At 39.5% G+C, this 24,611-nt stretch overlaps 1 protein-coding gene across 5 annotated transcripts in view; it reads left to right on the forward strand.

The window, feature by feature from the left end:
* Positions 1–24,611, forward strand: part of Pgant9 (polypeptide N-acetylgalactosaminyltransferase 9) — a 294,438-nt gene that overhangs the window by 190,348 nt on the left and 79,479 nt on the right. For all 5 annotated transcript variants that reach the window (XM_072011612.1, XM_072011610.1, XM_072011607.1 and 2 more), the window contains 2 exons: positions 17,214–17,935; positions 20,486–20,684. In XM_072011612.1, the coding sequence (XP_071867713.1) occupies positions 17,689–17,935; positions 20,486–20,684 (446 nt within the window). In that variant the 5' untranslated portion in view covers positions 17,214–17,688. The remainder of the gene's footprint in view (positions 1–17,213; positions 17,936–20,485; positions 20,685–24,611) is intronic.

The raw sequence follows: 24,611 nt of genomic DNA on the forward strand, positions 1-24,611 counted from the left end.
GCGATGGTATCGAATGCAATGCGTTTTTTTCGATCGCCGAGGCAAATTCGAGCGACGATCGACAGCGAAACAGCCGTCGTAAATTCGACGAATTCGATTTCGCGTTCGAATCACGTTTGGGACCGTGGTTGTCTCGCGAGTAATCAAAACGGTTGACGTCGAGCCAACGACGAGCAGTCCCACCGCGATTCTTACCCGATTCCTCGTGTTTTTCGTCCGATCGTCAGGTGTCGTGGCTATCAAATTCTTCCCATGGAACACAATTTTGTTTCGCATCGAGTATCTCGTTCGTTCCCTCCTCGACGCGGCGTCACGTTCGCGAAATTACCGCGACGATCTCTCCGATGGAAAAGAAACGCCGTGAGAAGCCTGTGGGGAGGCGAGGCTTTTCAATTCCATTGCGAATCATTGGTTGAAAGTGGGTGCTTGGAGTTTGAGGCTTTAAGAAATGGACGAAGGTTTTACCGGCTAAGAACTTTCATGGGGTGAGTTTGGTGGCTGATGTGCTTTAAGTTCGATGCTTTTGGTAGATCCATTTATATTATTTGCCATAAATGTACAGTGTCTAGAAAAAGTATTTGCACGTATCTTATCTTCCAATGAGGTTTTCTTACGAGGTTCTACGTTTCATTTTCATAGGATCAACATTTTGTTAGTCTCATGAAAGTATTACTAAACGGTACGAAACTTAATAGACTTGTATCTAATTAATATTCATACAGACTAAATAAAATGCTCGAAAACTCCTTATCGAAGAGTTATAAGCGTTCAGAAGTTTTTAATAATCGTTTCGACAGTTACAACAAATGTTCGAAATTTCTTTTTCGAATATTATATTTTATATTATATTATATTTCGAATATATCTTTCGAATATTCCTGCTGCTGTAGAAATAGTAATAAGTTGATCTTTTGTTCATTTTCACAAACCAAGAACAACTTTCCCTGGAATCTTTCAATGCTTGTAACTAGGCTATGGATGTTCGTGAAATTATATATATTTATGAATAATTAAAGAAATGGAATCTAAACAGAGATTTGTTGCGTTTACTAAATATCGCAGCTATGCTAACTATAATTACACGCAGTCTGTAGATTTTTGGATTCTTAAATTCCTCAAAACTGCATAAATATCCGCAGTCTACTTCTCACTCTACGATAAAGCATTTTCGAGCATAAATTTACTTGATCTCGTTAACACGCAGTATAAATTTTGTCCCGATCTTTTCGGACACTCGATATTTCAAACACTACACGTATAGATATATTTTTGCGATTGTATTTATCTGCGCTAATGTATTTTATGTACATTTTAATGGTTTCGCAACTAAGGAATGCGGATTGGTCGGTATTGACAATAACCGCACTCGCTTATTTGCCACCATGAGCGACGCACCGACTTAGTTGACAGCCTGAACGGCGCAGGACTTAGTTGCCAACCTGAGCAGCGCAGGACTTGCAATTAGTTAAGTAACGGTGACTGTTTCGGTGATCCATGCGGTGAAACTTATTTTTCTTCCGATAGTTTGCATCTGGTACATCGGATGAGACGCGAGAGGAATTAAGCTACGAAAATTTGAAGGCGAGTGGCTTAGAAAAATAATCACGAAGGTTAAAAATGTTCATCGGCGCCTTGAATTTATTTTCATGACACATTCTCGCTTTATTCTTTAGTAATATGATCGAAACAAACGTCGGTAAACAACCACCACTCGGTTCAATGTGAAAGCGCATTCTGAAGTAAAACGCAAATGTTCTCGCTTGATTTCCCAATTTCCACCGATATCGCGAGGTTGGAAATGGCGTTAATTACACTGATCCAATAAATGTAGCAGGTGCATCCTTTGATAGGCGAAATTTCGTCCATGAAGGCACGTTTCATCGCGTGTGTACGTTCTCTCCTTTGCCAGTCGGCGTTCACGCCACGGTGCGCGGCGTTAATTCGACGAAAATTCATTAGCGTCGTCTCTCGGAGGAGGTTCGCGTCGACGGCCTGTGAAATCGAGCTCGAATCGTCCCGCGGGTGAAGATTCGATTAACCGCGTCGTGTCGTCATCGTCGCGACCGCAGACAGCCCGGCGATGCTCTCCATCGCCTCTCGCGAAGCAGTCGTCGCACCTTGGCGAAACTTTCCAAGTCGAAGTCGCCGTTTCTCCCTTTCCGGCGTCTACTCGCCGCTAATTTCGCTCGTTACGGCACAATGTTTGCCCACCTCGTTCCATGGGATTTCCCTCTGACCGTTACCGTGTAAATGAGATTTCAGAGGCGCGCGCGTTGATTGCGGAATTTGTAGAGGCTTTTCGACGTACGGCTTTTTGATGATCGATGTTTGATTCGCTAATTTTTTATTACGAGACTAGGATTGGTTTGGAGGAGGATTTGCGTTTAAAAGGATGGTAAACTCGTTAGGAGGTAATTGATTCCTGAATTTCGGAGGTATTCTTGACGATCGACGTTTGATTCGTTAATTTTTTCATCACAGCGTTGCAGATATTTTAGAGGAGAGCGACTTCTGCAAAAATTTTCTGGCAGAGTAAAAGCTTGTTACTAAACGTGGAAGAATTCTGTACACTTGTGCCGGTAATCACGAAAGTGGCCCAAGTCGTACATCTTTCATTTGGAGATATTTAAAGCTTCGCGTTCAACGCATAAACTGTATTCTGTTGCAACGATGCAACGACCAACACAAGTCCACTGTTCGGTTTCTACCACTTTGGATGGCTACATTCGGTCTCTTGTTGTGTGAATGGACGCAACGTAAAATAAGTGATAAACTCATTTTCCTTTTTTTTTTTTTTTTTTATTTTTTAGATACTTCACTTAGGCGATTTTCATAATCAACGACAACGTTTATGGAATGTTTTGTAATTGATTTCGAATCAGCTGACTGGTGTTAAGGGAGAGGCTTTGATGAAACCTTTGATGAGAAAATTAAAAAAAACTTCTTGAATATTGGAAATAGCTTTTCAGAAATATGATATCGACAATGGACTCGCTTGGAAGGCTAAATAAAACCATATAATTATCCGTGACTTCCAACAAAATACCACCGGGGATGAATAAGTGGTTCAGCTATTCTGCTCATTCTGCCTTCAAATAAACATTAGCACAGCATTCAAAAGCACATTCCAACTTGAAGCGTACGCGTATAATTCTCCATTGAAACCCAATTTCTGCGAGCCTGCTAACTCTACATAAAACCACGATCGGTAGCTCGTTTGAGTCGATCAAAAGCTTCGTTCCGAAACCAACCTATTCGTAATCGCCAATCAAAATAATTAAGCTAGGCCATGTTTCACCGCAGTCGTATCAGCCTAATCGAAAACCGGGTGCATCGTTCCTCAAAAGAGTCGTAATCATCAAAGTCGAAATTTTCGGGACCGAAGCGAAGGCGGTACGTGTCGGCAAAGGAGCTTAAAATTCAAGTAAAGTCTTCTCGTCGATGGCCTCGTGACCCATGACCCTAAAGCACGTGATTTCTCACGCACGCCCATTTTCACTGGAATTTCCGCGTTGCTCCGCACACAAGCCTCTTGATCCCCCGCTTAAAATCAGGACCCTCGCGATAGGCAAACGTTTGCCGTGGAATCAGCCACGCTCGGCTGTCCGACTTGATGAAACGTTATTTTAATTCTCCGGCATTATATCGTCTCAGATGGCAGTCAGCGATAAATCGCGGAAAAAAGAAAACGCGAATTTTGGTTTAGATTTCGAACGGAAATGGATATTTCGGGAATGAAATTTTTGTTACCGTTACTTGCGTGGTATCGAGCTTGAAAGAAACGCGGTTCATTTACACGCGGAAGATTGAAATAACTTACATCCGTGAAAGTTGAAAAGCGATGTAAATGTCAGAAGCGAAGATTTCTAGTAGGAATAAAAATCGCGACTCTGTCAATTTTGCCACTGTTTATCGTTTGCTGTGGGCTTTCGGTGTTTATATAATTCGAAGAAAGTATGCGAGTTCGAGTGAAACACGTATACAAGACGAGTCAAATTTGCTTAACTTTCATCTTTTTCAACCAGGATCCGCGGTTGGCAACATCTGGCGAACAAATAATTCATTTGAAGATTTTGAAAACTATACGAACGAATAGCTTCGTGTATCGATCGTTATTAATTCTACGATTGAACTCAAGCAACGTCATCGATACGAATAATCATAGTAAACCCTCTGGATTTCACAAACTACGTAACATTAAATTAAGTAACCAACATAAACACATCACATCCTAGTTTCCACCATCGCATACACGAAAATTTGCAGTGTAACTAAGAGTGCAAGTGGAATTAGAAATTATACGAAAAGGGGATGGAAGGAAAAAGGTTAGTCGGGCGTTTATAGTAGAAGGAAAGTACGTATTTGGCGATGGTCCAGGGTTGTGTGCACGCTTGGAGTGTCCATTATTCCATTAGCGGTTACCGTGTTAACTCTTTATTGCCCGTCGGTATATGAGCCACCGTTCTTCATTCTCGCCGAGAGGGCGTTTAATGTCCACATTTCCCCGAGATTACCGTAAAACCGTTCTCATCCCGATTATATAGACACCAGTTGTCCCTTTTAGGCCACGCGGAAGCATTTCCGCGTGCATCAAACGCGAAATCTCGAGCTTCAGCTAGTAAACGAAGAAAGAATCGCTGCTCCTGCTGATAGTAGCCCGAATGGATAGAGAAGTATCGCGAAATTTCGCGACGAAGAACTGAAATGTTGTTTTAAACAGGGAGACAAATTAAAGAATTTAATGCTTTGGCTTTTTCTTCTTTTTCTCTTTCACATTCAATGTGGCAGGAATTTTCTTTTAACATTTCGTGTAATTGATTGTTTGAGTTCTTACTGAAATATTCGATATATAGGAAATATCATTTTCTGATTCTAGCTTCTATATTTATATTCTCTGCAAAATGAAAAATTTGTGTGACGAGTTCTTTACGCAGAAAGAGAATTTGGAAAAAGAGAACGAGTATATCGTACTTCATATTTATCGAAAAGTACAATACAAACACCGGACAGGAATTTCAATCCTTATTGCATCGATATAACAACTATTTCAGAATTAATTTATCAGATACACCGATGCAAAGATCAAACTACGCAAAAGCAACCACAAAAAAAAAAAAAAAAAAAAGAACGAATTGCTGTTGGAATGAGTATTCTTTGATCTTCTTACATTACAATATCTCTAATAAAACGAAGGAACCGGTAGAAAAGCGAAATAGCGATTTTATTAGTCGAGAAAGCGATTGAATATTGGCAAAATGAACGGGGACGAGATCGTGTCCCTTTGTACATGCGAAAGGGCAGAAATTCTCCGCAGCAATTTGCTTTTTTTATTACGAATTACGTTCTATACGTGTGCAGACAGGTCCAGGTAAAAGGAGGCGCGATTTCGAAAGGCAAAGCAAAATCGTACGAGCGTCGCGAAAGTTGATTAAATGGCTGCTCGTTTTTAGCCGAGGAGGATACGAAGTTAGCCTGGTCGCAGTATATTGCAAAGAAGAATAAAAAAGGAAAGAGAAAGAAAAAAAATACGTAGCTCTAAATTAAAAATTCATTACCGTACGAAGGATAGAGGAAACGTGTTCCGACCATATGAAGGATCGTACAAAGCTTTCGAATTTCTAAATAATACTTTAATCGAACGACACTTTGAACACTCCCTGCGCTTCTATAAGTACACACTGAATTTTCAAAAATTTCTCAGATGTTCGAAGACAGTCGTTTTCGATATAAATGGAAAATCTAAGCTGAACTAAAAAATGTAATTACAGTTTGACGAAATCTTTTCGAAACTACCGGTTCAGCTTCTACGAGGAAGAAACTTGGGTATTTTCAAATAATTTTTAATATTAGCGGCAATATGACTCGTAAGACTTGTAAAATTTATTTGTGAATCGAACGAGAATGAACACCCTTTGAAAATATGTTCTGCGTTTTCATGAGGATGCAGTCTTTGAAAATTTGCGTATAAATAGTATGTACGTATGTGTTTTTGATACGAATCGAAATATAAACGGGTTGACAGAAGAATATCGTTGTAGTCAGACACGGGCAGAATTGCTTGGAATTAAATCACGTCAGGTTTTTATTATCGTTTGACGCGTTATTTCATGAACATAATGCATCGATTTGTGTATTATTTTATTTGGTTAAAATCGACCGAACGTAAGAGAGAACGGCTACGATTATTAATTCGTGTTTGTTAACGATGCCGAAGCAATGAAATTACTTCAGTTATACGGTTACCTAACGTGAATTAAATTCATTTAATAGGAAATAAACGAGACCAGAACGAAATCTATCTGCGGAGTCCAGAGAAACGAAACATATTGCCATTTACATATCGTTCGAATAAAGTTTACCGCGCCGTGTATAAATTTCAATATGCAAAAATGGTCAAACCAACTCGTATTATCTTTCTTTTGCAATTTATTCAGGGTGTTCGGGATTACGGTCTGTACAGTGATTCCGGAACCACGTAAATTTACCAGAAGGTTTGTATTCTTTTTGACAAATGGCAAGAAGTTTAATTTTTCCAGGATAATATTTTAATAATAAAACGTACACGACATCGACATACGTGGCATTAGTAAAGCGAATAATTATACGTCAAATGGATATAATAATAACTTTTGTAAAATTGATATTACATTTAGGAGATGTATTTGAATATTTTAGATCAATTATCGCACTGAATTAATTTCCCTTGATTCGATATCAAGCTTTTGAAAGCGGAATGAAAATTTTAATATTATTATTGGTCATTAATTTCGTGATAATGTTATATGCGATATAATGTGTAATTAATATTAATATAAGGTAATAATTATCAGTAATGTTTATGAAATATACATTTTAAAGATTGCTATGACGATCATGTAAATTTATTGAAAAATAATTACGAACGAAATGATGAATTAACGCAACTTTGATATTAATCGGTCAGTGTCATCCGAGATTAGTCATCGTTAAAACTCTCACTGATTCGATGACGCAATTTCATGCAGTCGACGAACATAGAAAGTCTTTTGCATCGTTAAACGAACATCGGAATATGAAAATGACAGTCGCGATGATTCATGAATTTTTTATACACTCGTCAAAACGAGACACTGAAATGTTATTTCTTACGTATGTAAAAATTCCTTTATTTCATAAAGTACCGTAAATATTCCTGAAATTGAAACGCACATAATTTCGAAATAGTATCCATGTTGAATATTTCTCATCCTTTCGAAAGCGTTTAATTAGAAAATATGTCCGAGCAGTGGTCATACGGCCAGTTTCCTAAATTTACGTTAAAAAAAGCTTCGAATTCAACGAGATCTAAATGAATGTTTTCAAAGCGTAGCTGTTACAATTTCGTTTCATCTGATTTTTTTTTATTTTTCCGAAAGCTCAAGAGACCATAGTTTTCACGCTAGAACATTCCGATAGGAACAAATAGCGTTCGATAACTCTTCGTTAATCAAGTTTCCATTTTCGAAGCGAAACTTTACGCAGCTGCCTATTTTATTTCGTCTCTTTTTCTCTCTTTCTCTGTAGGACCATGGATCATGTTTGCATAAAGTACGCGGTAAGAAACAGCAAAACGATCGTTCTCGTTCTTTGCAATCTGCAAAGTTATGAACGTGCGTTTAATAAAATCGTTAATCGGTAGTATACGGGTAATTTAATGAAAGTTGAATGAAAAATTCCGTATTTATGGAAATGTGTTTCATATATCGAGGATTTATAACAATTAGATCGTAATAGAAACGGATTGACTGATAAAATAATGCCACCGAATGCAAATACGTACTAAAACATTCGTATTTTTAACAGAATAAATATAACACACCAAGCAATTAAGTTTAGTGTCGATAGTAGAGTGGCAAATATTTAACACGAAAATCATTCGATCGTGAACTACTCAGAATTTAAATAAATATTCCAACGAATTCCCGATTGTTTGCACAAGTCTGACGCTTTTCACCCTGCGTAGCTGTAAAGTAAATAAAACACATTTTATTTTCGTGTTTTATTTGAAAAAGTTTTGTCCCGCGATATTTTTAAACACGATCAATTTTATCTTCAAAACACGTATTACTTCTGCAATGTAGAATTTTGGAAATATCAGAAGTTCAAATATATTCCATGTTTCGCTATTAGAAAGTACTCGTAATAATTTTTTTGGCGAATGAAACTTTTAAAACTAAAAATAATCTGCTCTTTTTTTATTCCTACTTTATTTAACACAAATTTAGAAATGACGTGAAACAAGCGTAAAAAATCATTTGAGAAGGAAACTAAAACAAAACAAAAAAGAAAGGATTACGTACGTGACCTCTGAAACAAAAAAAACGAAAAACCTGAATGCGACACGTATAGCCATATATACCGATATTCCTCAAAGTTGGAATTGTATCGTTCGTTTTCATTTCTGTGTCTACCTGTGCCATCGAATCTTTAAAAAAGTGTTTTTTCGAAATAGTCATGTTCGGTGTGAAGAACTAGCCTACAAAACAAAAAAAAAAAAAAAAAAGAGGACAAAGAATCACCCCGTTACCAGAAATTACTCGTATATAAAATACTCGTCGAAAGAAGGAAATTGACGATAAAAAGCGTCGCGAAGTCTCGGCGAAAACATTCACGCTCGTTAACTCCATTATTCGAAAGAAGGGACACAAGTGGCCATCTCTTGTTCGCCCTGGAACCAGGAAGCGAAAGGGAGGAAGGAAACTTTTAGCACGCGTGTAAAAAGAACAATATTGACCCTCGTTTCGTTTCGCGAACTTTCCTCAAATTAGGGAGCAGAAACGGAAACAGAAGAGAAACACAGGGTACAAAGAGGAGGCTTAAGGCACGAGCTACGAATAAAGAGACGAGTCACTCGTCTCTCTCTTTTCCTATCCAAAGTAAAAGAAAAGTCTCGATATACTTTCATTCTCTCTCTCTCTCTCTCTCGACTACTGTCGGAGCTGTTGCACGCGCGTTTTAGCGCTTCCCTCTCGAACGTTCCCGATTGTTTTTCCAATCTGCCTTACACCGAGTCTCATGCAGATTCGAAATCTTTCGTTTCGCTTTGTTTTTTCTTTCCTACGCTTGTCTCTTCCCACGACTTTCTTTGCCCTTTCTTTCTCTTCTCGTGCTCAGCCTGCCGAAGCCAGCATCGACTTATTTTCTTAGCGACTCGGACCGCTTCGTTCGATTGCCCCGTGTTCCGTTCTCGCGAGAATGTCTCGCGTTTCCAACCGACAGGATTTCAAGTTTGGGAAACTCGCAATTGCACCGCGAACGTTTCATTTCGGGAGCTGGATACGCTTCTGCGGCAACGTTGCTCGAGATTCTTTTTTTTTTTTTTTTCTTTTTCTTCTTTTTAAGAAATAGCTGTCTGGCACAGAGAAAGTACGTTTAAAGAGGGGAAATGGTCGAAGGAAAACGGAGAAGAATATTTTGTGGTTATTGTTATCTTGTCATGTTTGACTTACGGTCGTTTTATATTTCTGACGGTAGTTTTTCAATTTCTCTTCTGACCACTTAACCTTTTACGCTGGTGTCGTAACACGAACCATAACTTCATTCACGCCAGTACGACGACACAGTTAATTTGCATCACAACCGAAAGCGTGCAACTCCATTGCGAGTGCAATTTGCATCTCTACATGTCGTAATAACCGTTGGTGTGAAAATTATTATTCAGTTTTGTCTCTGTCGATAAAAGATGGGCAGGAATAGGACGTTACCTTTGAAGAAGTAAAACTTTCAAAGCGAAAGTTTCTCTGTAAGAATATATAACAGCTTTGCCATACGTATCAAAAACTTCTTAGAGCGCGGAGGCTTGGAAAGAGTAGCACACGGCATACCATCGAACAAATTTCCAGATCGAACTTCCCTCTCCGACTTACTCGGCAACGAAACTACCTGTAAATTCGAAAATATCTCGATTCCTGGCATTCGCTGCGATATCGATACCAGCTAGAATCGAGAACATTGTGGCGTTTCGAAATGGAAGCTCTCGAAGACGGCAAGTGTGTCTGTCCATTACAGCGTGGCTTTAACAAGGGTTGAAAATCCCTTGTTGAAAGTGGAAGGCGAATAAACAGGGACACGCGACCGAGATGTTATCCTGGGTGTGGCGGTGCAAAGTAACCTAGCGAAACATGGAAGGGACTGCGGCAATAAAAGGGATAGGAAAGAGCGAAATAGAATAAAAAGCTGGAAATACAAACTTTCGAAAATGTAATCTCACGCTTGCCGTTCTGGAAATTCACCGGTGAAAATCCTTTTCTTCGCGTGACTGGTTCACCAGCCAGGAACCGGTTGTCGGTGTTTACAAGGAAAGGCGGTTAACAGGATCGATTCGATGCAGTTCCTAAAGTTGCGGCTCGCCAGGAGGTGTGTACACGGATCTATGCGAAACGGTGGAGAGAAATGCTGACAATTGTCGTGAAATACAGGCTTATGGAAATAGAGATTGTAGAACTGATTATTTTGTTGCGAGGGTGAGAAACGACCTAATTTCACACATTCGGTTCACCGAAGATTTTAGGTGACTATACTCTTGGTCGAATTCCCAATCTCGGACATTTATTCAATGACAATGCGATAGAATTTTATCGAACGTAGAATTTGAACTTTGAATTTTCGAAGCATCGAGTTTTCAAGCGTTGAAAATAATTTGATATTATTTCGATCGGTAATACGATTTTGAAATCGAGCAGTTTTGCAACTCTCGATATAAGACTTTGCCAGTAGGATAACAGGCTGATTAGAGTCTAATGCTCTGAAAATGAAATATGATATTTAATATGGTGCGATAATACGCGTAGTACGGTCGTTCGAAATAGGTAATTTCGATTCTGTTGCTATAGGATATTAAATAAATGAATAGTTATGTGATTGAAAATTAACCTACGAGTAACTTTATCACATAATCGCGTACATTTCAATTTACACGCGATTAACTTCAAGCACAAAAACAGAGCAGTCAACGTTACCTCCATTACAAATAATTAATTGCTATCACTCCCATGTATTCCCCGTTACATACGCGTAAATTATTATAATCGTGCCGTTTACAATTAACTTAATAACAAAATGCGATAATAATATTCACATGCCGTTAATTTTAGGCTTAACCGATTAAATATCGCGCTATAAATTTATTGAAATTGTCGAGTATACAAATGTAAAGTGTTAGAAATGCACAGGAATCCGATAGTTCAAAAATTGTCGTCCAAAAATTCAAATTCCATAGATCAAGATTCTTACAAACTCTCCTAGACTCGAAATCGCATAAACTCACGAAGATGTTTCAGTTTCTTGTGGAAAAAACCTAAGGTTCTAAAAAAAGACAAGAATTCCCATCCAAGATTTTTCAAACTGTATACCTCAAAAAGATCTGTATTTCTTGAAACTAAGCCAATATCGACCACAAACTGTATCCAACGACGATAAACGTTTCGTCCTCGGCATCGCTAGCGCGTTTATTCGGTTCGTTTGGTCAAAATTCCATCGATAAAGCTCAATTTGTGAAGAATCGGCCAAGTATCCAACGTATATATCGGCGAACACAATGGCAACGGATCGAAGTGCAAACGATTGGTCTCCAACCGTGGGATTATTATATTGTCAACAATCGGACGGAACGATTTCTCGTCGCAAGCCACCTCGTTCCTTCGTTCACGGCTGCGACACCCCCATTTTCCGGTAAAACGGAGGGAACCGTTGTGTCTGGAGTAGCCACACGTGTCTGCCAAGGAGGGAAAAGTGTCTGTTAGAACGAACGAACGACTGCCAGAAACGTACGTGGCGAAGTGGTTCGTTCGGTTTTTAGTGGCCGTTACCATCGACGACACTTCACGCGTCTGAGAAAGAAAGAGAGGAAGGGTTTTTCCACGTGGACGGCTCGAGGAAAATCCTCGATCGATGTAACTGGATAGAAATTGTTTTCTTTTGACTGGCTGGAAATACGCCGTGGATAATGGTCCCTCGGTACGTGGCGTTTCTTGAGTTTTCTGAAGTTCGTGAAGTCTCTGGGTTTGCGATAGAAGAGGATATTGATGTGTGTTTGTGAAAGAAAGGGAGTAAGTGAATTTCCACTGTGTGTATGCATCTCGTGTGTTTTGGGCGCCGTTAAAGAAATATAGTTGGAAAAGACTTTGTTCTGAGATAGAGTAAGAGTAATATACGTGTAATGAAGATTACAACTTAATATCGTGAGATGTTCTAAATTGCCTACTATAAATCTAATGGTAATACCATAGTCTGATGTAAACCAACATCGTTGATACGTCAGGAATTACCTGCCTTGCATCACGCACAAGTTCCATTATGATACATTTGCTCGAAAATAGTTAACGTTGCTACTTAATCATCTTTTACTGAACCTTCGAAATCTAAATGTAACGATCTGCTACTGAGACACGTGGTAGCGATATCTTTAATTCTACTCGAACGTACTGGGTATGGGGAGAACGTACGAGGAAAAATGATATATTAATATACCCAAAGTTGGCTAATTTCGGGCCGAACAAGAGTAAATATAGAATAAACGCTTTTCGCAAGATGCTTTATTTAGCAAAATAAATTTTATTATTATTAGGCCAGTTCTTAACTAAATGTTTTCAAACTTTATTTCCTAGAAAATGACGCCTTAAACGAACAAATTTTATTTTACATTCGCGATTTATTCTTACACGTATAACTTACTTAGCCAAGTTTAAACATACTCGATAAATTTTCAAACTCGATTTCCTCAGAAATTTTCCATTTATTTTTTCACCTACGATCACTCTGTACGCAACTGTACTATCAGTTACGTATTACCTTCTACAAACGAATATAGCGTACAAATACTTTTTCTAGCCACTGTATACAATTGCACGCTGTATAGCGGCAGATTTTTTTCTATAAAAAAGCTCCTGCCAATTTCCTGCTCTTCGTCATATTTCCATCTCCAAAGGAATTCTCTGTACATATTCTAGCAGTAAAGCAGCAACAATCACGCCTAGACTTCCACAAACATATTCAACCTGTCTTCGTTCACCCGGTCATCCAGATACATCGAGAAGGCGCCCATTGCCTTTTCGCAAATCCTTGCAACCGCATCGAACGTGCACACGCATATAGCGGCGGCTCGAAGCGAGCTTTCTTGCGAAGCTTTTCGCTTCCAGGATCTTTCCTTTTCACCGCTCCTCTCAGACCTCACTTTCATCGTCCCGTCGTGTGTAACTATCTCGAATTCTGCGCTCGATCCCCCGATACGATATAGTCGGTCGACGACTACAACGACTTCAGACAATTTCCGAGATTGCGTGCACCGCGAAAGTTTTCCCGGCGAGCCGCAAACACGGCCGCTTATCGCGAACAATTCTGATTCGTGTCGCGATACGCGTCTCCCTGTCTCTCAGCAGGGCTGCGTAACCGCGGCAGTGAGTTTGAGAACAGAGAAAGGAAATGATTACTCTCCGCCGAAATTGCTCTTCAGGCCAGTATCTCGCCGACGATTCTTTGGAAAGTAATCGATTTACAACACGGAAGAATATCGTCGCGATTGGAAAATTTATACAAGGAAAGGAAATTTCATTAATATTGCCGACATCTATTTTTTATTTGCAACAAGTTGGTCGTGATTCTTGTTCGCTTCACGGATACTTACTTTCTGTGATCTATTAATTAATATGTTAATGTTATTTCAATAAGCAGATAAATCTTTCCATTAGAAGAATCTATCCATTCTTGTCTTTCTGTTTTTTCGGTAGAAGAAGTTACGATCTACTAGATGTTTAATTATAATTTCTGATTTTAATAACGAGCGATTACAAAATGGAGCAAGGTTCAATGTCAGAACTACCAAACCAAATTTTTTCAAAATTTTTGGTATTAATTTTTGATGTTAAGACTATTTGCGTGTAAAAATTCATAAACACGGTATCGACGTCAAATATGCAGGAACCATCAGTCGGATATAATGCTCGTTTAAAGAGGATTTATTACTCCTTGTCGTATAACGCGGAATCGTGTAAGCTCATTGTAACCATGTTCTCCTATGTCTCATAGACGGTTAAAGTAGGTCAGGCTGCTATTCTAATATTTCACATGCGAACGCTAAATCACGTATCGATTAGAGGGATCCGCTGAAGGCAGAACACGCTTTTCTATCGTCCCGTTCTAATTAAACGTCGCATGCTATTATGTTCAACACGCGAAATACAATGTGTTCCATTTGCACGAAATACGATGAAATTCGTCGATACTACGTAATTTTTCTATTACGTACATTTGCTTGTGTAAAAAGCGACGAGAAGAAGGAATGCAAGATAAAAGGACTACTACGAGTATTAAAGTTTACACGAAAGATCGAAACATTCGCGTGCAATGTCAAAATGAAAACCAAATTGTCGTCATTCGTACGTGATCATTCAAACTAATTAAATTCCTCGGGGAAATGTCATGGATTTCGATAAAACGACCACATTTCACAGCACAAAGGAATATACTATTATGATTAATTATGATATCCGTCCATTTTCACGATCGATCATTTTCGCGGTATTTCGGTGATCGAAGAAATATTATATATTTAAACAAATATTCCAGATATCCTAAAATTATGAAATCAATATATCGTAACGAACAAATCTCGTTATACTTTATCGATAAATAATACTTTGATAAACAAAACGTTGTTTTCCACGAAACTTTTAATCTTCGCTTCTTTGAAATCCTCTCGGAACTCGTCCGATGGTTTTGCAAGATACTTCAAGAACGATCTGGATCCTGATCGGAAAATTATCGCGCGATTTCGCCCGCGACACGCATCTGATACGCGTTAAACTTGCAAAACCTTGTTAACACGACACTGTATTCGTAGGTGCATCAGGATTCGCGCGCATCCGCTCGTGGGACGCGAGTTGCGTCGTCGCCGAGAAATTCGTAATTCAGTCGTGTGATCACCCGGGCTTGTTTAATTGAAATACGCCAACAAAATTGCCCGTCTCTCGGGCACCCTATGAAGCGGAATTTAATCTCATTGCCGACGCGACTAGTCGCGTATTATCCGCGTAACGAGCCGCGGAATGAAACAATTTCGTTCCACCAAGGTGGAATCGCCTGGGGCTTACACGCCCTTCCGCTGGATTTCGTTTAGGTTTAGACGAGCCTGCGAGCGTATTATCGTCTTCTATCGCCTCCAATATTCGATATTAATGGATCGATGGAATAAGTCAGAAGTCTATTTATGATTCAAATCGAATCGTATGACTTGGAACACCGATCGATCAACGATCGTATTAGGATGCAATTGGGTGATTCCAAATAGAACTCGGGAACGAATTTCTATTTTTATTTAGGAACGAAGATTTATTTAGAAACCCCGTTGCTAGCTTATGTAGCAGATAGAAAATAATTACATAATAGAAACTTGAATCGGCGTGGTTAGCTATTGAAAACTTAAACGATGGTAATTATTTAATAATACTAAAATAGAGTAAAAAGTAAATATATAGATTAAAATAAATTAAATAATTAAATCAATTAAAGGTTAGAAGTAGCACTGAATAATTAATCGAATCGAAAAACAATTTCTGAGCTATCCAATCGGAAAATTAACCTACTCCGTCAACCACAAGTATTAAGATATCAATTTATTCCACTGATTGGAAAATTCTATCGAACTTCACCTTGTTTAATATTTTAATTATGTTAACGAAATAATATATTTATGATAAAGTACATAGAAATTAAAAGGGTGTATACTAAACGTTAGTAAATATTCTGATACCTTTCTGCCAATTATATATAGAAGAATGTCGTAACACTGTTGTACCTTTCTCGTGCGAGAGAATCGTTTGAAGAGCGTTTTCAAGCTTTGTTGTTGATTAATTAAATTCGTTAAGCTGAATTGGTATACCCTCAAACGCCTGTTGCCATAGTATAATCAAAAGTTTCACCGCAAACGAAATTTCCTTGGATGATTTACTTTGGTTAATGAAATCCCGGCCGGGTGATGTATTACTCAATTACTTCGAGTAAGTTAATTTATGGGTGTATCTCCTCCCACACGTTGCTTTACTACACCGCAAATATGTCTTTAGTAAATATTTCGTGGCGTTCACGATTTTGTCGTCGTAAATCTTCTTCGATGCGAGACGTTCTATTAAGCCTTTCTAATCTGTCGTCAACCCTATCTCGTCCCTTCGCGAGCCTCGAAAATACAAATTGCTGATTTTTGCGTTAATTAAGGTCGAAAGTTCGTAAGGAAGCAAGTTTCTCCATCAGCCAGATTTTAACTGAATTAATAAAAGTTTCAACGTGAGACGACTGATTAATCGAGTTTGTACTTCTTATCGTGTTCCACTGCGTAACCCTGTTTCGAGGATACTTTATCAATCCCTTGAAACTTGCTATTTTAACGACGCGTCACTGTTAAATCGCTTATCGAATTTGCAGAAAGTACGAAGTGAGAAATCATTGAAATTTACACTAAAATTGGATTTCACCTTGTCGGTAAATTATCTTCCAATTAAATATAAAAACTTAAATAGTTGTTCAGGTCGATGAGATTTGCTCATTGGCGGTATTTAATTAAAACAGCGGAAATAATTTTTTAATTGTCGGTACAATCTCCTTTCCGAACGATGTTTTATTCGTATTGCATCGTGAGCAAAGAAAAATTTGTTAAACGATCTAATTTTCAAAGAGATACGTATCTTTCACTTTCTCCGATTTAATCAAGATTATTCATAGCATTATTCTATTTTACACGTAGCGAGAAAACGCGAACAATTGCGTGATAGAACGTCTCTTTAAGGTTTCCCACGTTAAATGAAGGCAGGGTAACGAAAGGCCGATAATTGTAGAGGGAATCGATTACTAAATAACACAGGAAAACAGGAAGTTGAGCCGAGCAAAATACCCAGTTCTTTCTCGGAATCGTGTTTTATTCTTTGCTAGACTATTTTATTTGCCAAACATGTTTCCTATTCCATTACCGCCGCCTCGGCTTCCTCCTTAAGATGTCTGACCTAATACGTTCCTGTTTCACTGCACGCAGAGAAATCGATATTTCAGTTTTCACACTAGTTTCACCGAATAACAACTATGGAATTAATGTTTCCTCTGAATAATCCGGAACCATTTATAACAAATATTCACGTCTAAACTATATTTCAAATCGAACCTAAATCTTTCGAATATCCCACTAATCGCCTAATTGTTATTTTATGTTTCAGGTGAAACTATGCGGTGATATCCGAAGGAATTCAACCAGAGAACATACATATCAACTCATATCGTCTCTATCGAACGACCACAAACATCGACCAAACTAACAAAGCATATCAAAGCAAGATGGAGGCTCAGCGATGATTCTGCCTCGTTCAAGGCATATCAAATGTCGATGGAGCGTGATCGACGAAACCCTTCATCGTATTCTGTCTTAATTAAACCTTCCTATAAACCTTACACCGAATTAACAAACAATTAAACCGACCTGTCCGAAGAAACTATCCCTGCTCTTCGTAAGCAAGAAAACTTGAAAAAAGACAAGATAGAACAGAGTGAGAGGATGTTGCTGAGGTAACGCGACCTCTCGAGCCGGCTGAACAGCGATCTTTAATCGAACCGTGCTCGAACAACGAAGGTATAGCAGGTGAAGAAGAGCTGTGGATACTAAACAGGCCCAGGTCCATAGGCTGAGAGTCAAGCATGGGTTTCCCCAGGAGGAGATCCCTGTGGTTGAAAGTGGCCATTCTAGCTACGGCTGTCTGGGTCACCGTGTGCTTCCTCCTGTACACGGAGGACCGTGCCAACGCGGCTGTACAAGGCTTGGCACCGTCCGGCGTCGCGGCGCCTCAAATGGCCAATGGTTTCGTACCGGCAGCAGCGGCTCTCAGGAAAGAGACGCCGTTCAACGCGCAGCCCAAGGCAAAGGTTCAAGCCGGCCCGGAACAGGGTAATTAATCGCTTGTTTATGCAAAAATGGGATGAAACAGAGATTTATTTATTTATTATTTTGAGATGAGAGGAGAAATTCGGTGCGCGCGGTCAGCGAAAAATAAAGGGTTTAATGGAGTGGAAACGGAGGTCAGGGTTTGGTTTAGGAGAGGAATGTTGGGCGAGGAATTTGAAACCTTCAGATTCCTGTTGAGTGTTATAACGCCATATACGGAAGGTTCCGTCGGGTCAGGTTTACGCCACGATCGACTCACTCGCTATTTTTCAGAAATGGAATTTTAACGTTACGAATGTTAGTGCTGCCCACTCAGAGTAATTTAACGCGAACATTTAATGGAGTTGGAATAACGCGTGTTCTTAACTTCTCTTCTACGTGTCTCAAACTACGTGTTTCCGCGACACCACTCGCGCCCTCTCGAACATTCCACAGGGGTGTGCGTTCCACCACCTCGACGCACATCCCCGGGTAGCACTGCACCTCGGTCGCCTTCCAAGACTACAACGCGCGATGAAAAGGAAGATACAAGGTATTAAGAATACTGAAATAGCGCATTTTCGGCTGAATCTCAATCGTACCTCGGAGAATCTCAGTCATACCTCGGAGAATTCCGATCGTACCTCAGTAGAAATTCAATCATACCTCGGAAGAGTCCAGTTAAATCGCTGTCTCTCTGTAAATCTCTTCACGCGTCGCCATACTCGTATCGTCTTCAATTCAATTCTTCTACTTCAAGTATCGTCATACTCGTCATAAGATAGCGTCATACACATACCACTAGTGCGTAAATATCTATCGGTTCTATCTCCTTCAATTGCGCATCACGATGATGAACAAAATTGGCTACAATTCCTGACCGAACGCGCACTCTTTCGCTCGATTCTACAGTTCCTCCGTCAATTCTTCGTTTTCAATGTCTAATATCGTGTATTCCTCTGCTATTACGAATCTTCTCTTTATCTTCGTATAGGCTTGGCAATGCATAGCGTCCAAATTCGTACACGCATAATTCCTGTTCCTGTCGTGTCTCAAACCTTCTCTTCGCAATTTCACTCCTTCTTCCTCGCCTTTCTACCTTCAATCCTATTTAAACATACTTATTTTCTTCCTAGACACCTTCTGTCTTCTATCGAATCCTCCATCCACCGTTATCCGTACCAAACTCCGTCTGGCTAGTATTACCTCCTTGCGTCGTGAAATTATCGTCGCAAATATAACTCGAGGATAAAAAGAGCTGTATCTTTTCTGGGTCCCTTGGCGGCATTCAGTCGGAACAAAGAACGGCCGACGTACAAAAGGTTGCAACCGGAATTTCGAAAGAGAGCCGAAGGAAAAGATGGGAGGGAGGTTGATGCACGAGGGTAGTTTCACTGCGGCGAAGTTCGTAGCGGCCTGCACGCCGCTCTAAAGCAATTTGTCGTGCTCTTTATTGCCGCATCGCGCACACCGGGGCCTGGCTCGCTCGGCCAGGATGAAATTATTTCCAGGACGAGGGCAAGGCGGCGCGAGGAGAAACTGGGTGAACTCTCGAGCCCCGCACTGCCGCCATTTTACCGATGCCCTGGCTGCCAATATGACGCAGAAAAATAAAAGTCGAGTTTGTGCCGGAAAGCTCTTAGGGAAAGAGACAGCCACGGACTCGAGATACGTTCTGAAAATTCAATTCACACCGTCTTCCGTTTCTTACCCTCGTTTCTGCATCGACCACCCCCTTTGCTCTCGTTTTTGTATTTCCTTCGTTTGCCGTGTGTCGCTGCTCGCGCGAACTGGAAATTGCGCCTGGGGGATGATTTCGTTTCGGAATCGATGGGTGAACGCGACGCGAACGAGCCGAGCTAGTACTGGGATAAGTATCAACCACATATTTTTTCTTTTCTTTTGAGGAATAAATATGTTTATATATTTAAGGGCGTTAAGGGTTGTTTCGTTGTATCGTAGTTTTATTGGTTGCGTTCTTGATATATCCATTGTCTTTGATTATTTTCATTGGCATCGACCGTCTCCTTGAAGATATTAACGAATCACGTGATTGTGTATCATCGTATTGTATCAAATAACAGATACGTTGCGATACGTGTGATTTTCCAGCGTAAAATTTGGATTTCAATGTGCAAGGAAAGTTTAAGTAATTTCTCTCATTAATTGACTAGCGACACTTTCCCCATATCGAGGTAGAAATTTCATGCCGAGAACGCTGTCTGAAATGGACGAATTAATTTATCTTGTTAATGAGCTGCAGACAAGTTTCGGAATTATTACTACTCGCAGAGTTATTAGTCTCATTTAGAACATGAATCTGCAAGAGCTGGTATTACAATTTCACACGAAAGCCACGCAGAACAAATCAGTATTAATTTCAAAATTTGTAAGATAAAACTTCCTCCTCTAGGCTTATGGGAGTTCAAGGTTTTCCAAAAGAAGTACGTCGTCGGAATTTTTAGAAAATTCTTAAAAGTACAAACATTTTACTCTGCAGTTCGTTCTCATCTCGCTAACGGGAAAAAATTATTTGCTGAATTAATATTTTACCGTGTTTTCTTTGTTTTTCAGGCGGCGGTGTGCTTGTTGCTCCCCGGGAACAAGATCCGAGCGCTCCTGGAGAGATGGGAAGACCCGTAATTTTGCCAACGAATTTGACTGCCGAAACTAAAAAACTCGTCGACGACGGGTGGCTAAACAACGCGTTCAATCAGTACGTTAGCGACCTGATTTCCGTTCATAGAACACTGCCTGACCCTCGGGATCCATGGTGAGTCGAATCATTCTGCGTGTTAATTTTCTTCCAACCTTTGCAATATTTTTTATAACGTGTATTTCATACGTTTGTTAAAACATAAAAAATATTGGAAATTACAGAAAGACGCGATGCCGTGTTTTAGTATATTTCCGAGGATCGTAGTACAATATATCTTACTATACTCGAGTGAAATTTATTAAGATTGAATTTTTTATAGTGATTTTTAATACTGCATTTCTTCGTGATATAGAGCAGAGTACAGGGTAAGGGGAAAGTTATTCTGTAAATTTCGTAGATTTATAGGAATAATATTTTGTGATGGCTCATAAAGTCTGCGACGGTGTACATCCAATAAATACACGTAACTCGACGATAACATTTTATTGAAATTAGTCGCATCACATGTTAATAGACTGATAAGGAGATATGTATTAACCAAAGAGGATCTTTTTTATGTTTGTTCGTAATGGTATGAAAAAGATTTAGGATGTTAATTTGCATTTGAGAAACGAAGGCTCTTTGAAGATTTAGTTAGATTTCGATTAGGTAAGGTTTAGCATTTTTAATTCTGGAACGAAACGTCCTTGTGACATCTTAGTGAAGATCTTTCGGAGTCTTCGCTTCTTACGCCCTCGCTTCTTAAAAGAATTTTCTTTATAAAAAGAATCTCTTCTCATTTAAGAACTCCGTCTCCTGGCAATAACAAACAATAGCAGAATTGATCCGCTTAGAAGATAATATCGGAGATGCTATAAATATCGAGCTGTCTAAGACTCCACGTGATCACGGAAATACGTTCATAATTGCCGCAAACAACACAATTTTCTCATAATATTAATTTCACCGCGTGGAATTATTTTTCTATTTCTTAATTCACCAACGACAAGCGTATAATCAGTTGACAGTGACGACAGTAGAAAAACGCAGTAAGATATGAATTCCGAAATTAAATAAAAAATTACATTCGATAGAACTTGGAGGAAAATAATCCGATAATAGAATTAACTTCGACGACGTATTATTGTTGAATTCTTGGCGGACAAGTCGGGCCAACAGAGTTTTCGTTTCCTTAATATTTCAACGGATCTTAAAATTACAGTCGTATCCCAAAGGGAGCGCGGTGCCAGTCGAGGGAATCTCGGAAAACACGAGATAATTTAGCGCGGACGAACGCAACGGGATTAAAGTTGTTCCTTCGTTATTATTTAATTAAATTAGCCAGCGATACGTTTTAGTTCGAGCTATGTCAGACATCGTATTTTACCGTTGAGCAAAGTTTTCTCCTACGCGACGGTCCGAATGAAATACGAAAAGGATTCTCCAAGGTTTTTCGGGGGTTGAATAACGTAATAAAAGGAAAGTACATGTACGTCGCGCCTTATTCGCGTTCCGAGCAAAAGAGGGTAGCCTCCTCCTGCCCATTTGTATGTTTCGAGACGTCCTCGTAACAAGACGTTATTGCAACTTCTTGTTAACAAATTGCGAGAATTACTTATTCGTTGGCGCGTGGAAAGCATTTTCAGAGACGCAGCTGAACGAACAACATAGATTGCAAGTTTAAGTGAATCGTAATTGTAATTTGCTGACTAATTTGTCGCATAGAAGCACGTAATGAGACGATAACCGAAACGAACGATCATTTGGAGATTCAATTGAACGCGATCCTAAGCAAAATTTATTTTATTAGATGCTGAATTAATTTGTGAGACGAACCGCACAGTTTAAAAAGAGCCGAGTTTTTATTTCCAAAAATAGTATAAGACGCGTAAAAATTAGTTATCTCCGTCTCTTCGATATGAAAAAGCCACTATAAAATACAATCTGACGTATAATAAACTAACGCAAGAGCTATTAAATTATTCGAAAGACACCTTGGAAATTAAAAGAGAAAGAAATCCGAGAAAAGGAAATAAAGGATAGAGAAGGAAGGTTTAGACGTGTATCTATAGCGAAAGAGTTCCCTTTCCATAATATCGAGGCGTCAATCGGCGAACAGGAAACGTCCTCGTGGCACGTGAGATCCGTACATCACAGTCGGAAAGGTATAGAATCCTCTATATCGAGATTTGACGAAACATCAAAAACCACCGGGCGATTTATCGCTTTCGAAGTGGATTCCAGGAAGCGTCGTGTGGGATCGTTCTTCATAATTCCGCCATAAATCTCGTAGCTCGACCGGACGATTTATTTTGCAAAGCAGGGAGCCTACTGGGTACGTAGGTTTATCTGCGCGACGATCAGAACCGGTGGGGTCCCCTACCGAAATATGTTCCACGGCGATCGTAAATTCTCGGTAAAAGTTGGGTGGCTCGTGGCGGTGCTCGCAGGCGGCGGCGAATTAACTCCATGAATATTAATTACAATTTACATGATATTAACCGACATTATCAGGACACGTGGGCGAAGTTCGCGAACGGCCATTGGCGCAGGACACCGCTGCCTCGAACTAAGCCAAAACGGTTTCAAACAGAAGTAACGAAGAGAGTACGCTGCTGTCGGCGAACAGGTGGCCCTGATTTGCAGCCCGTTGCATACCGTTAAGCCAATCGACGGTCGCGCTAATGTTCCACCTCGATTAGCGAGTCGATGAAATTTTGACGAAGCCAAGTTTTTTTAGATGGAGACCGTGAAGTGCTAGAACGTGGTTTTTGGAGTGTAATATGCGATGGGAAGTTGGAAGCGTGCGGTGAAACGAGGGTAGATACGGTGTTCTGTGTTTTATGAGACTGAGCGTTCGCGTGGGTTAGGGTACATAATGTAACAAGGGATTTTCACAGCAACATTTTGCTTATTCTCTTTTTGGGTTAGGTCATGAAGGAAACGCGTTTTATTTTTAAACGAAGGATTTCGCGGTTTAAATGCTTCAAAGTTGTTAAATGAAAAAATTGAAAATTTGAGGATTCAGGGATTTTAAGGTTCGAGCGACTGAAAATTAATAAATTTAGAGATTTGTGAGTGGAAAGATTAAAAAATTTGCAAGCGTGATAATTTAAAAATTTGCATCATCTCCCTTATCACTCGTCGATACTTTCTACCTAGCGAAATGTATTCAACCTCGACCTCGATTAATGAACAAATTCACCTGAAAAGGTCCCGTTTCCGCGACCGCACGATTCGTGAATATTCAATCAGCTAGCTACCGACATATTCATTAAGTCACAGGAAGAGAAAGTTTATCTGTAACAGATCGTTTAATTGATTTCACGGCTCGGCTAAGGCTCAAAGACGAATCCCCGCTTCGTCACCGGGACACGGGTTTATCGCTGCTCCTCCAGCAACTCCCTCAATTATGCAAAACGAACTCGAAAGGGTCTTTTCGTAAATAAAACGTACGAGTGTTCGGAAAAGGAGCTGCGACGAAGTCTTAAAAATCGATACGAGTGACTTTCCATCGTGGAATAGTCAGTTCCCCGAGGAATCTTCGAATATTTGGAGAAAAACGAAAAGGTGGAGAAATCTTCTTATTGGTGAGCTCGCGTCTACGATTTCCAGTTACTCGCATAACCGATCGAGCATCATTAAGAGCAGAATAGTTTTTTAGAAATTAGACCAAATTTTTTACTTATCATCTTGCAACTTGTAACTTGTCAAAAATACTCAAGCCGTTTGTTTCAATTCTTAAAAAGATACTCTGCTTTAAAGAGTATTCGATCAGTTATATAGACAACTGTATATGTCCGTGGCGACATTAAATTAAATTAAAAATTAATAAAGCGGAATCGGTATGGTGATCGGAATAATACTTCATTTCCATACTGTAACAAACAAATGTAATAAATTTAGTAACATAATTACGTTATTAATTATCGCAATAGTCAACAATGAAAGAAACGCCACATCGGAAATTTAAAATTTAAATCCAATAAACATTTCCACCGTGTAGGGACTTGGTTTATATAAATACAGAATGCAAGCATTCTTCGAACCAGTTACCGCAAA

Source organism: Bombus fervidus, chromosome 10 (genome assembly GCF_041682495.2).
Source record: "Bombus fervidus isolate BK054 chromosome 10, iyBomFerv1, whole genome shotgun sequence".
In the NCBI taxonomy this organism is placed as follows: domain Eukaryota; kingdom Metazoa; phylum Arthropoda; class Insecta; order Hymenoptera; family Apidae; genus Bombus; species Bombus fervidus.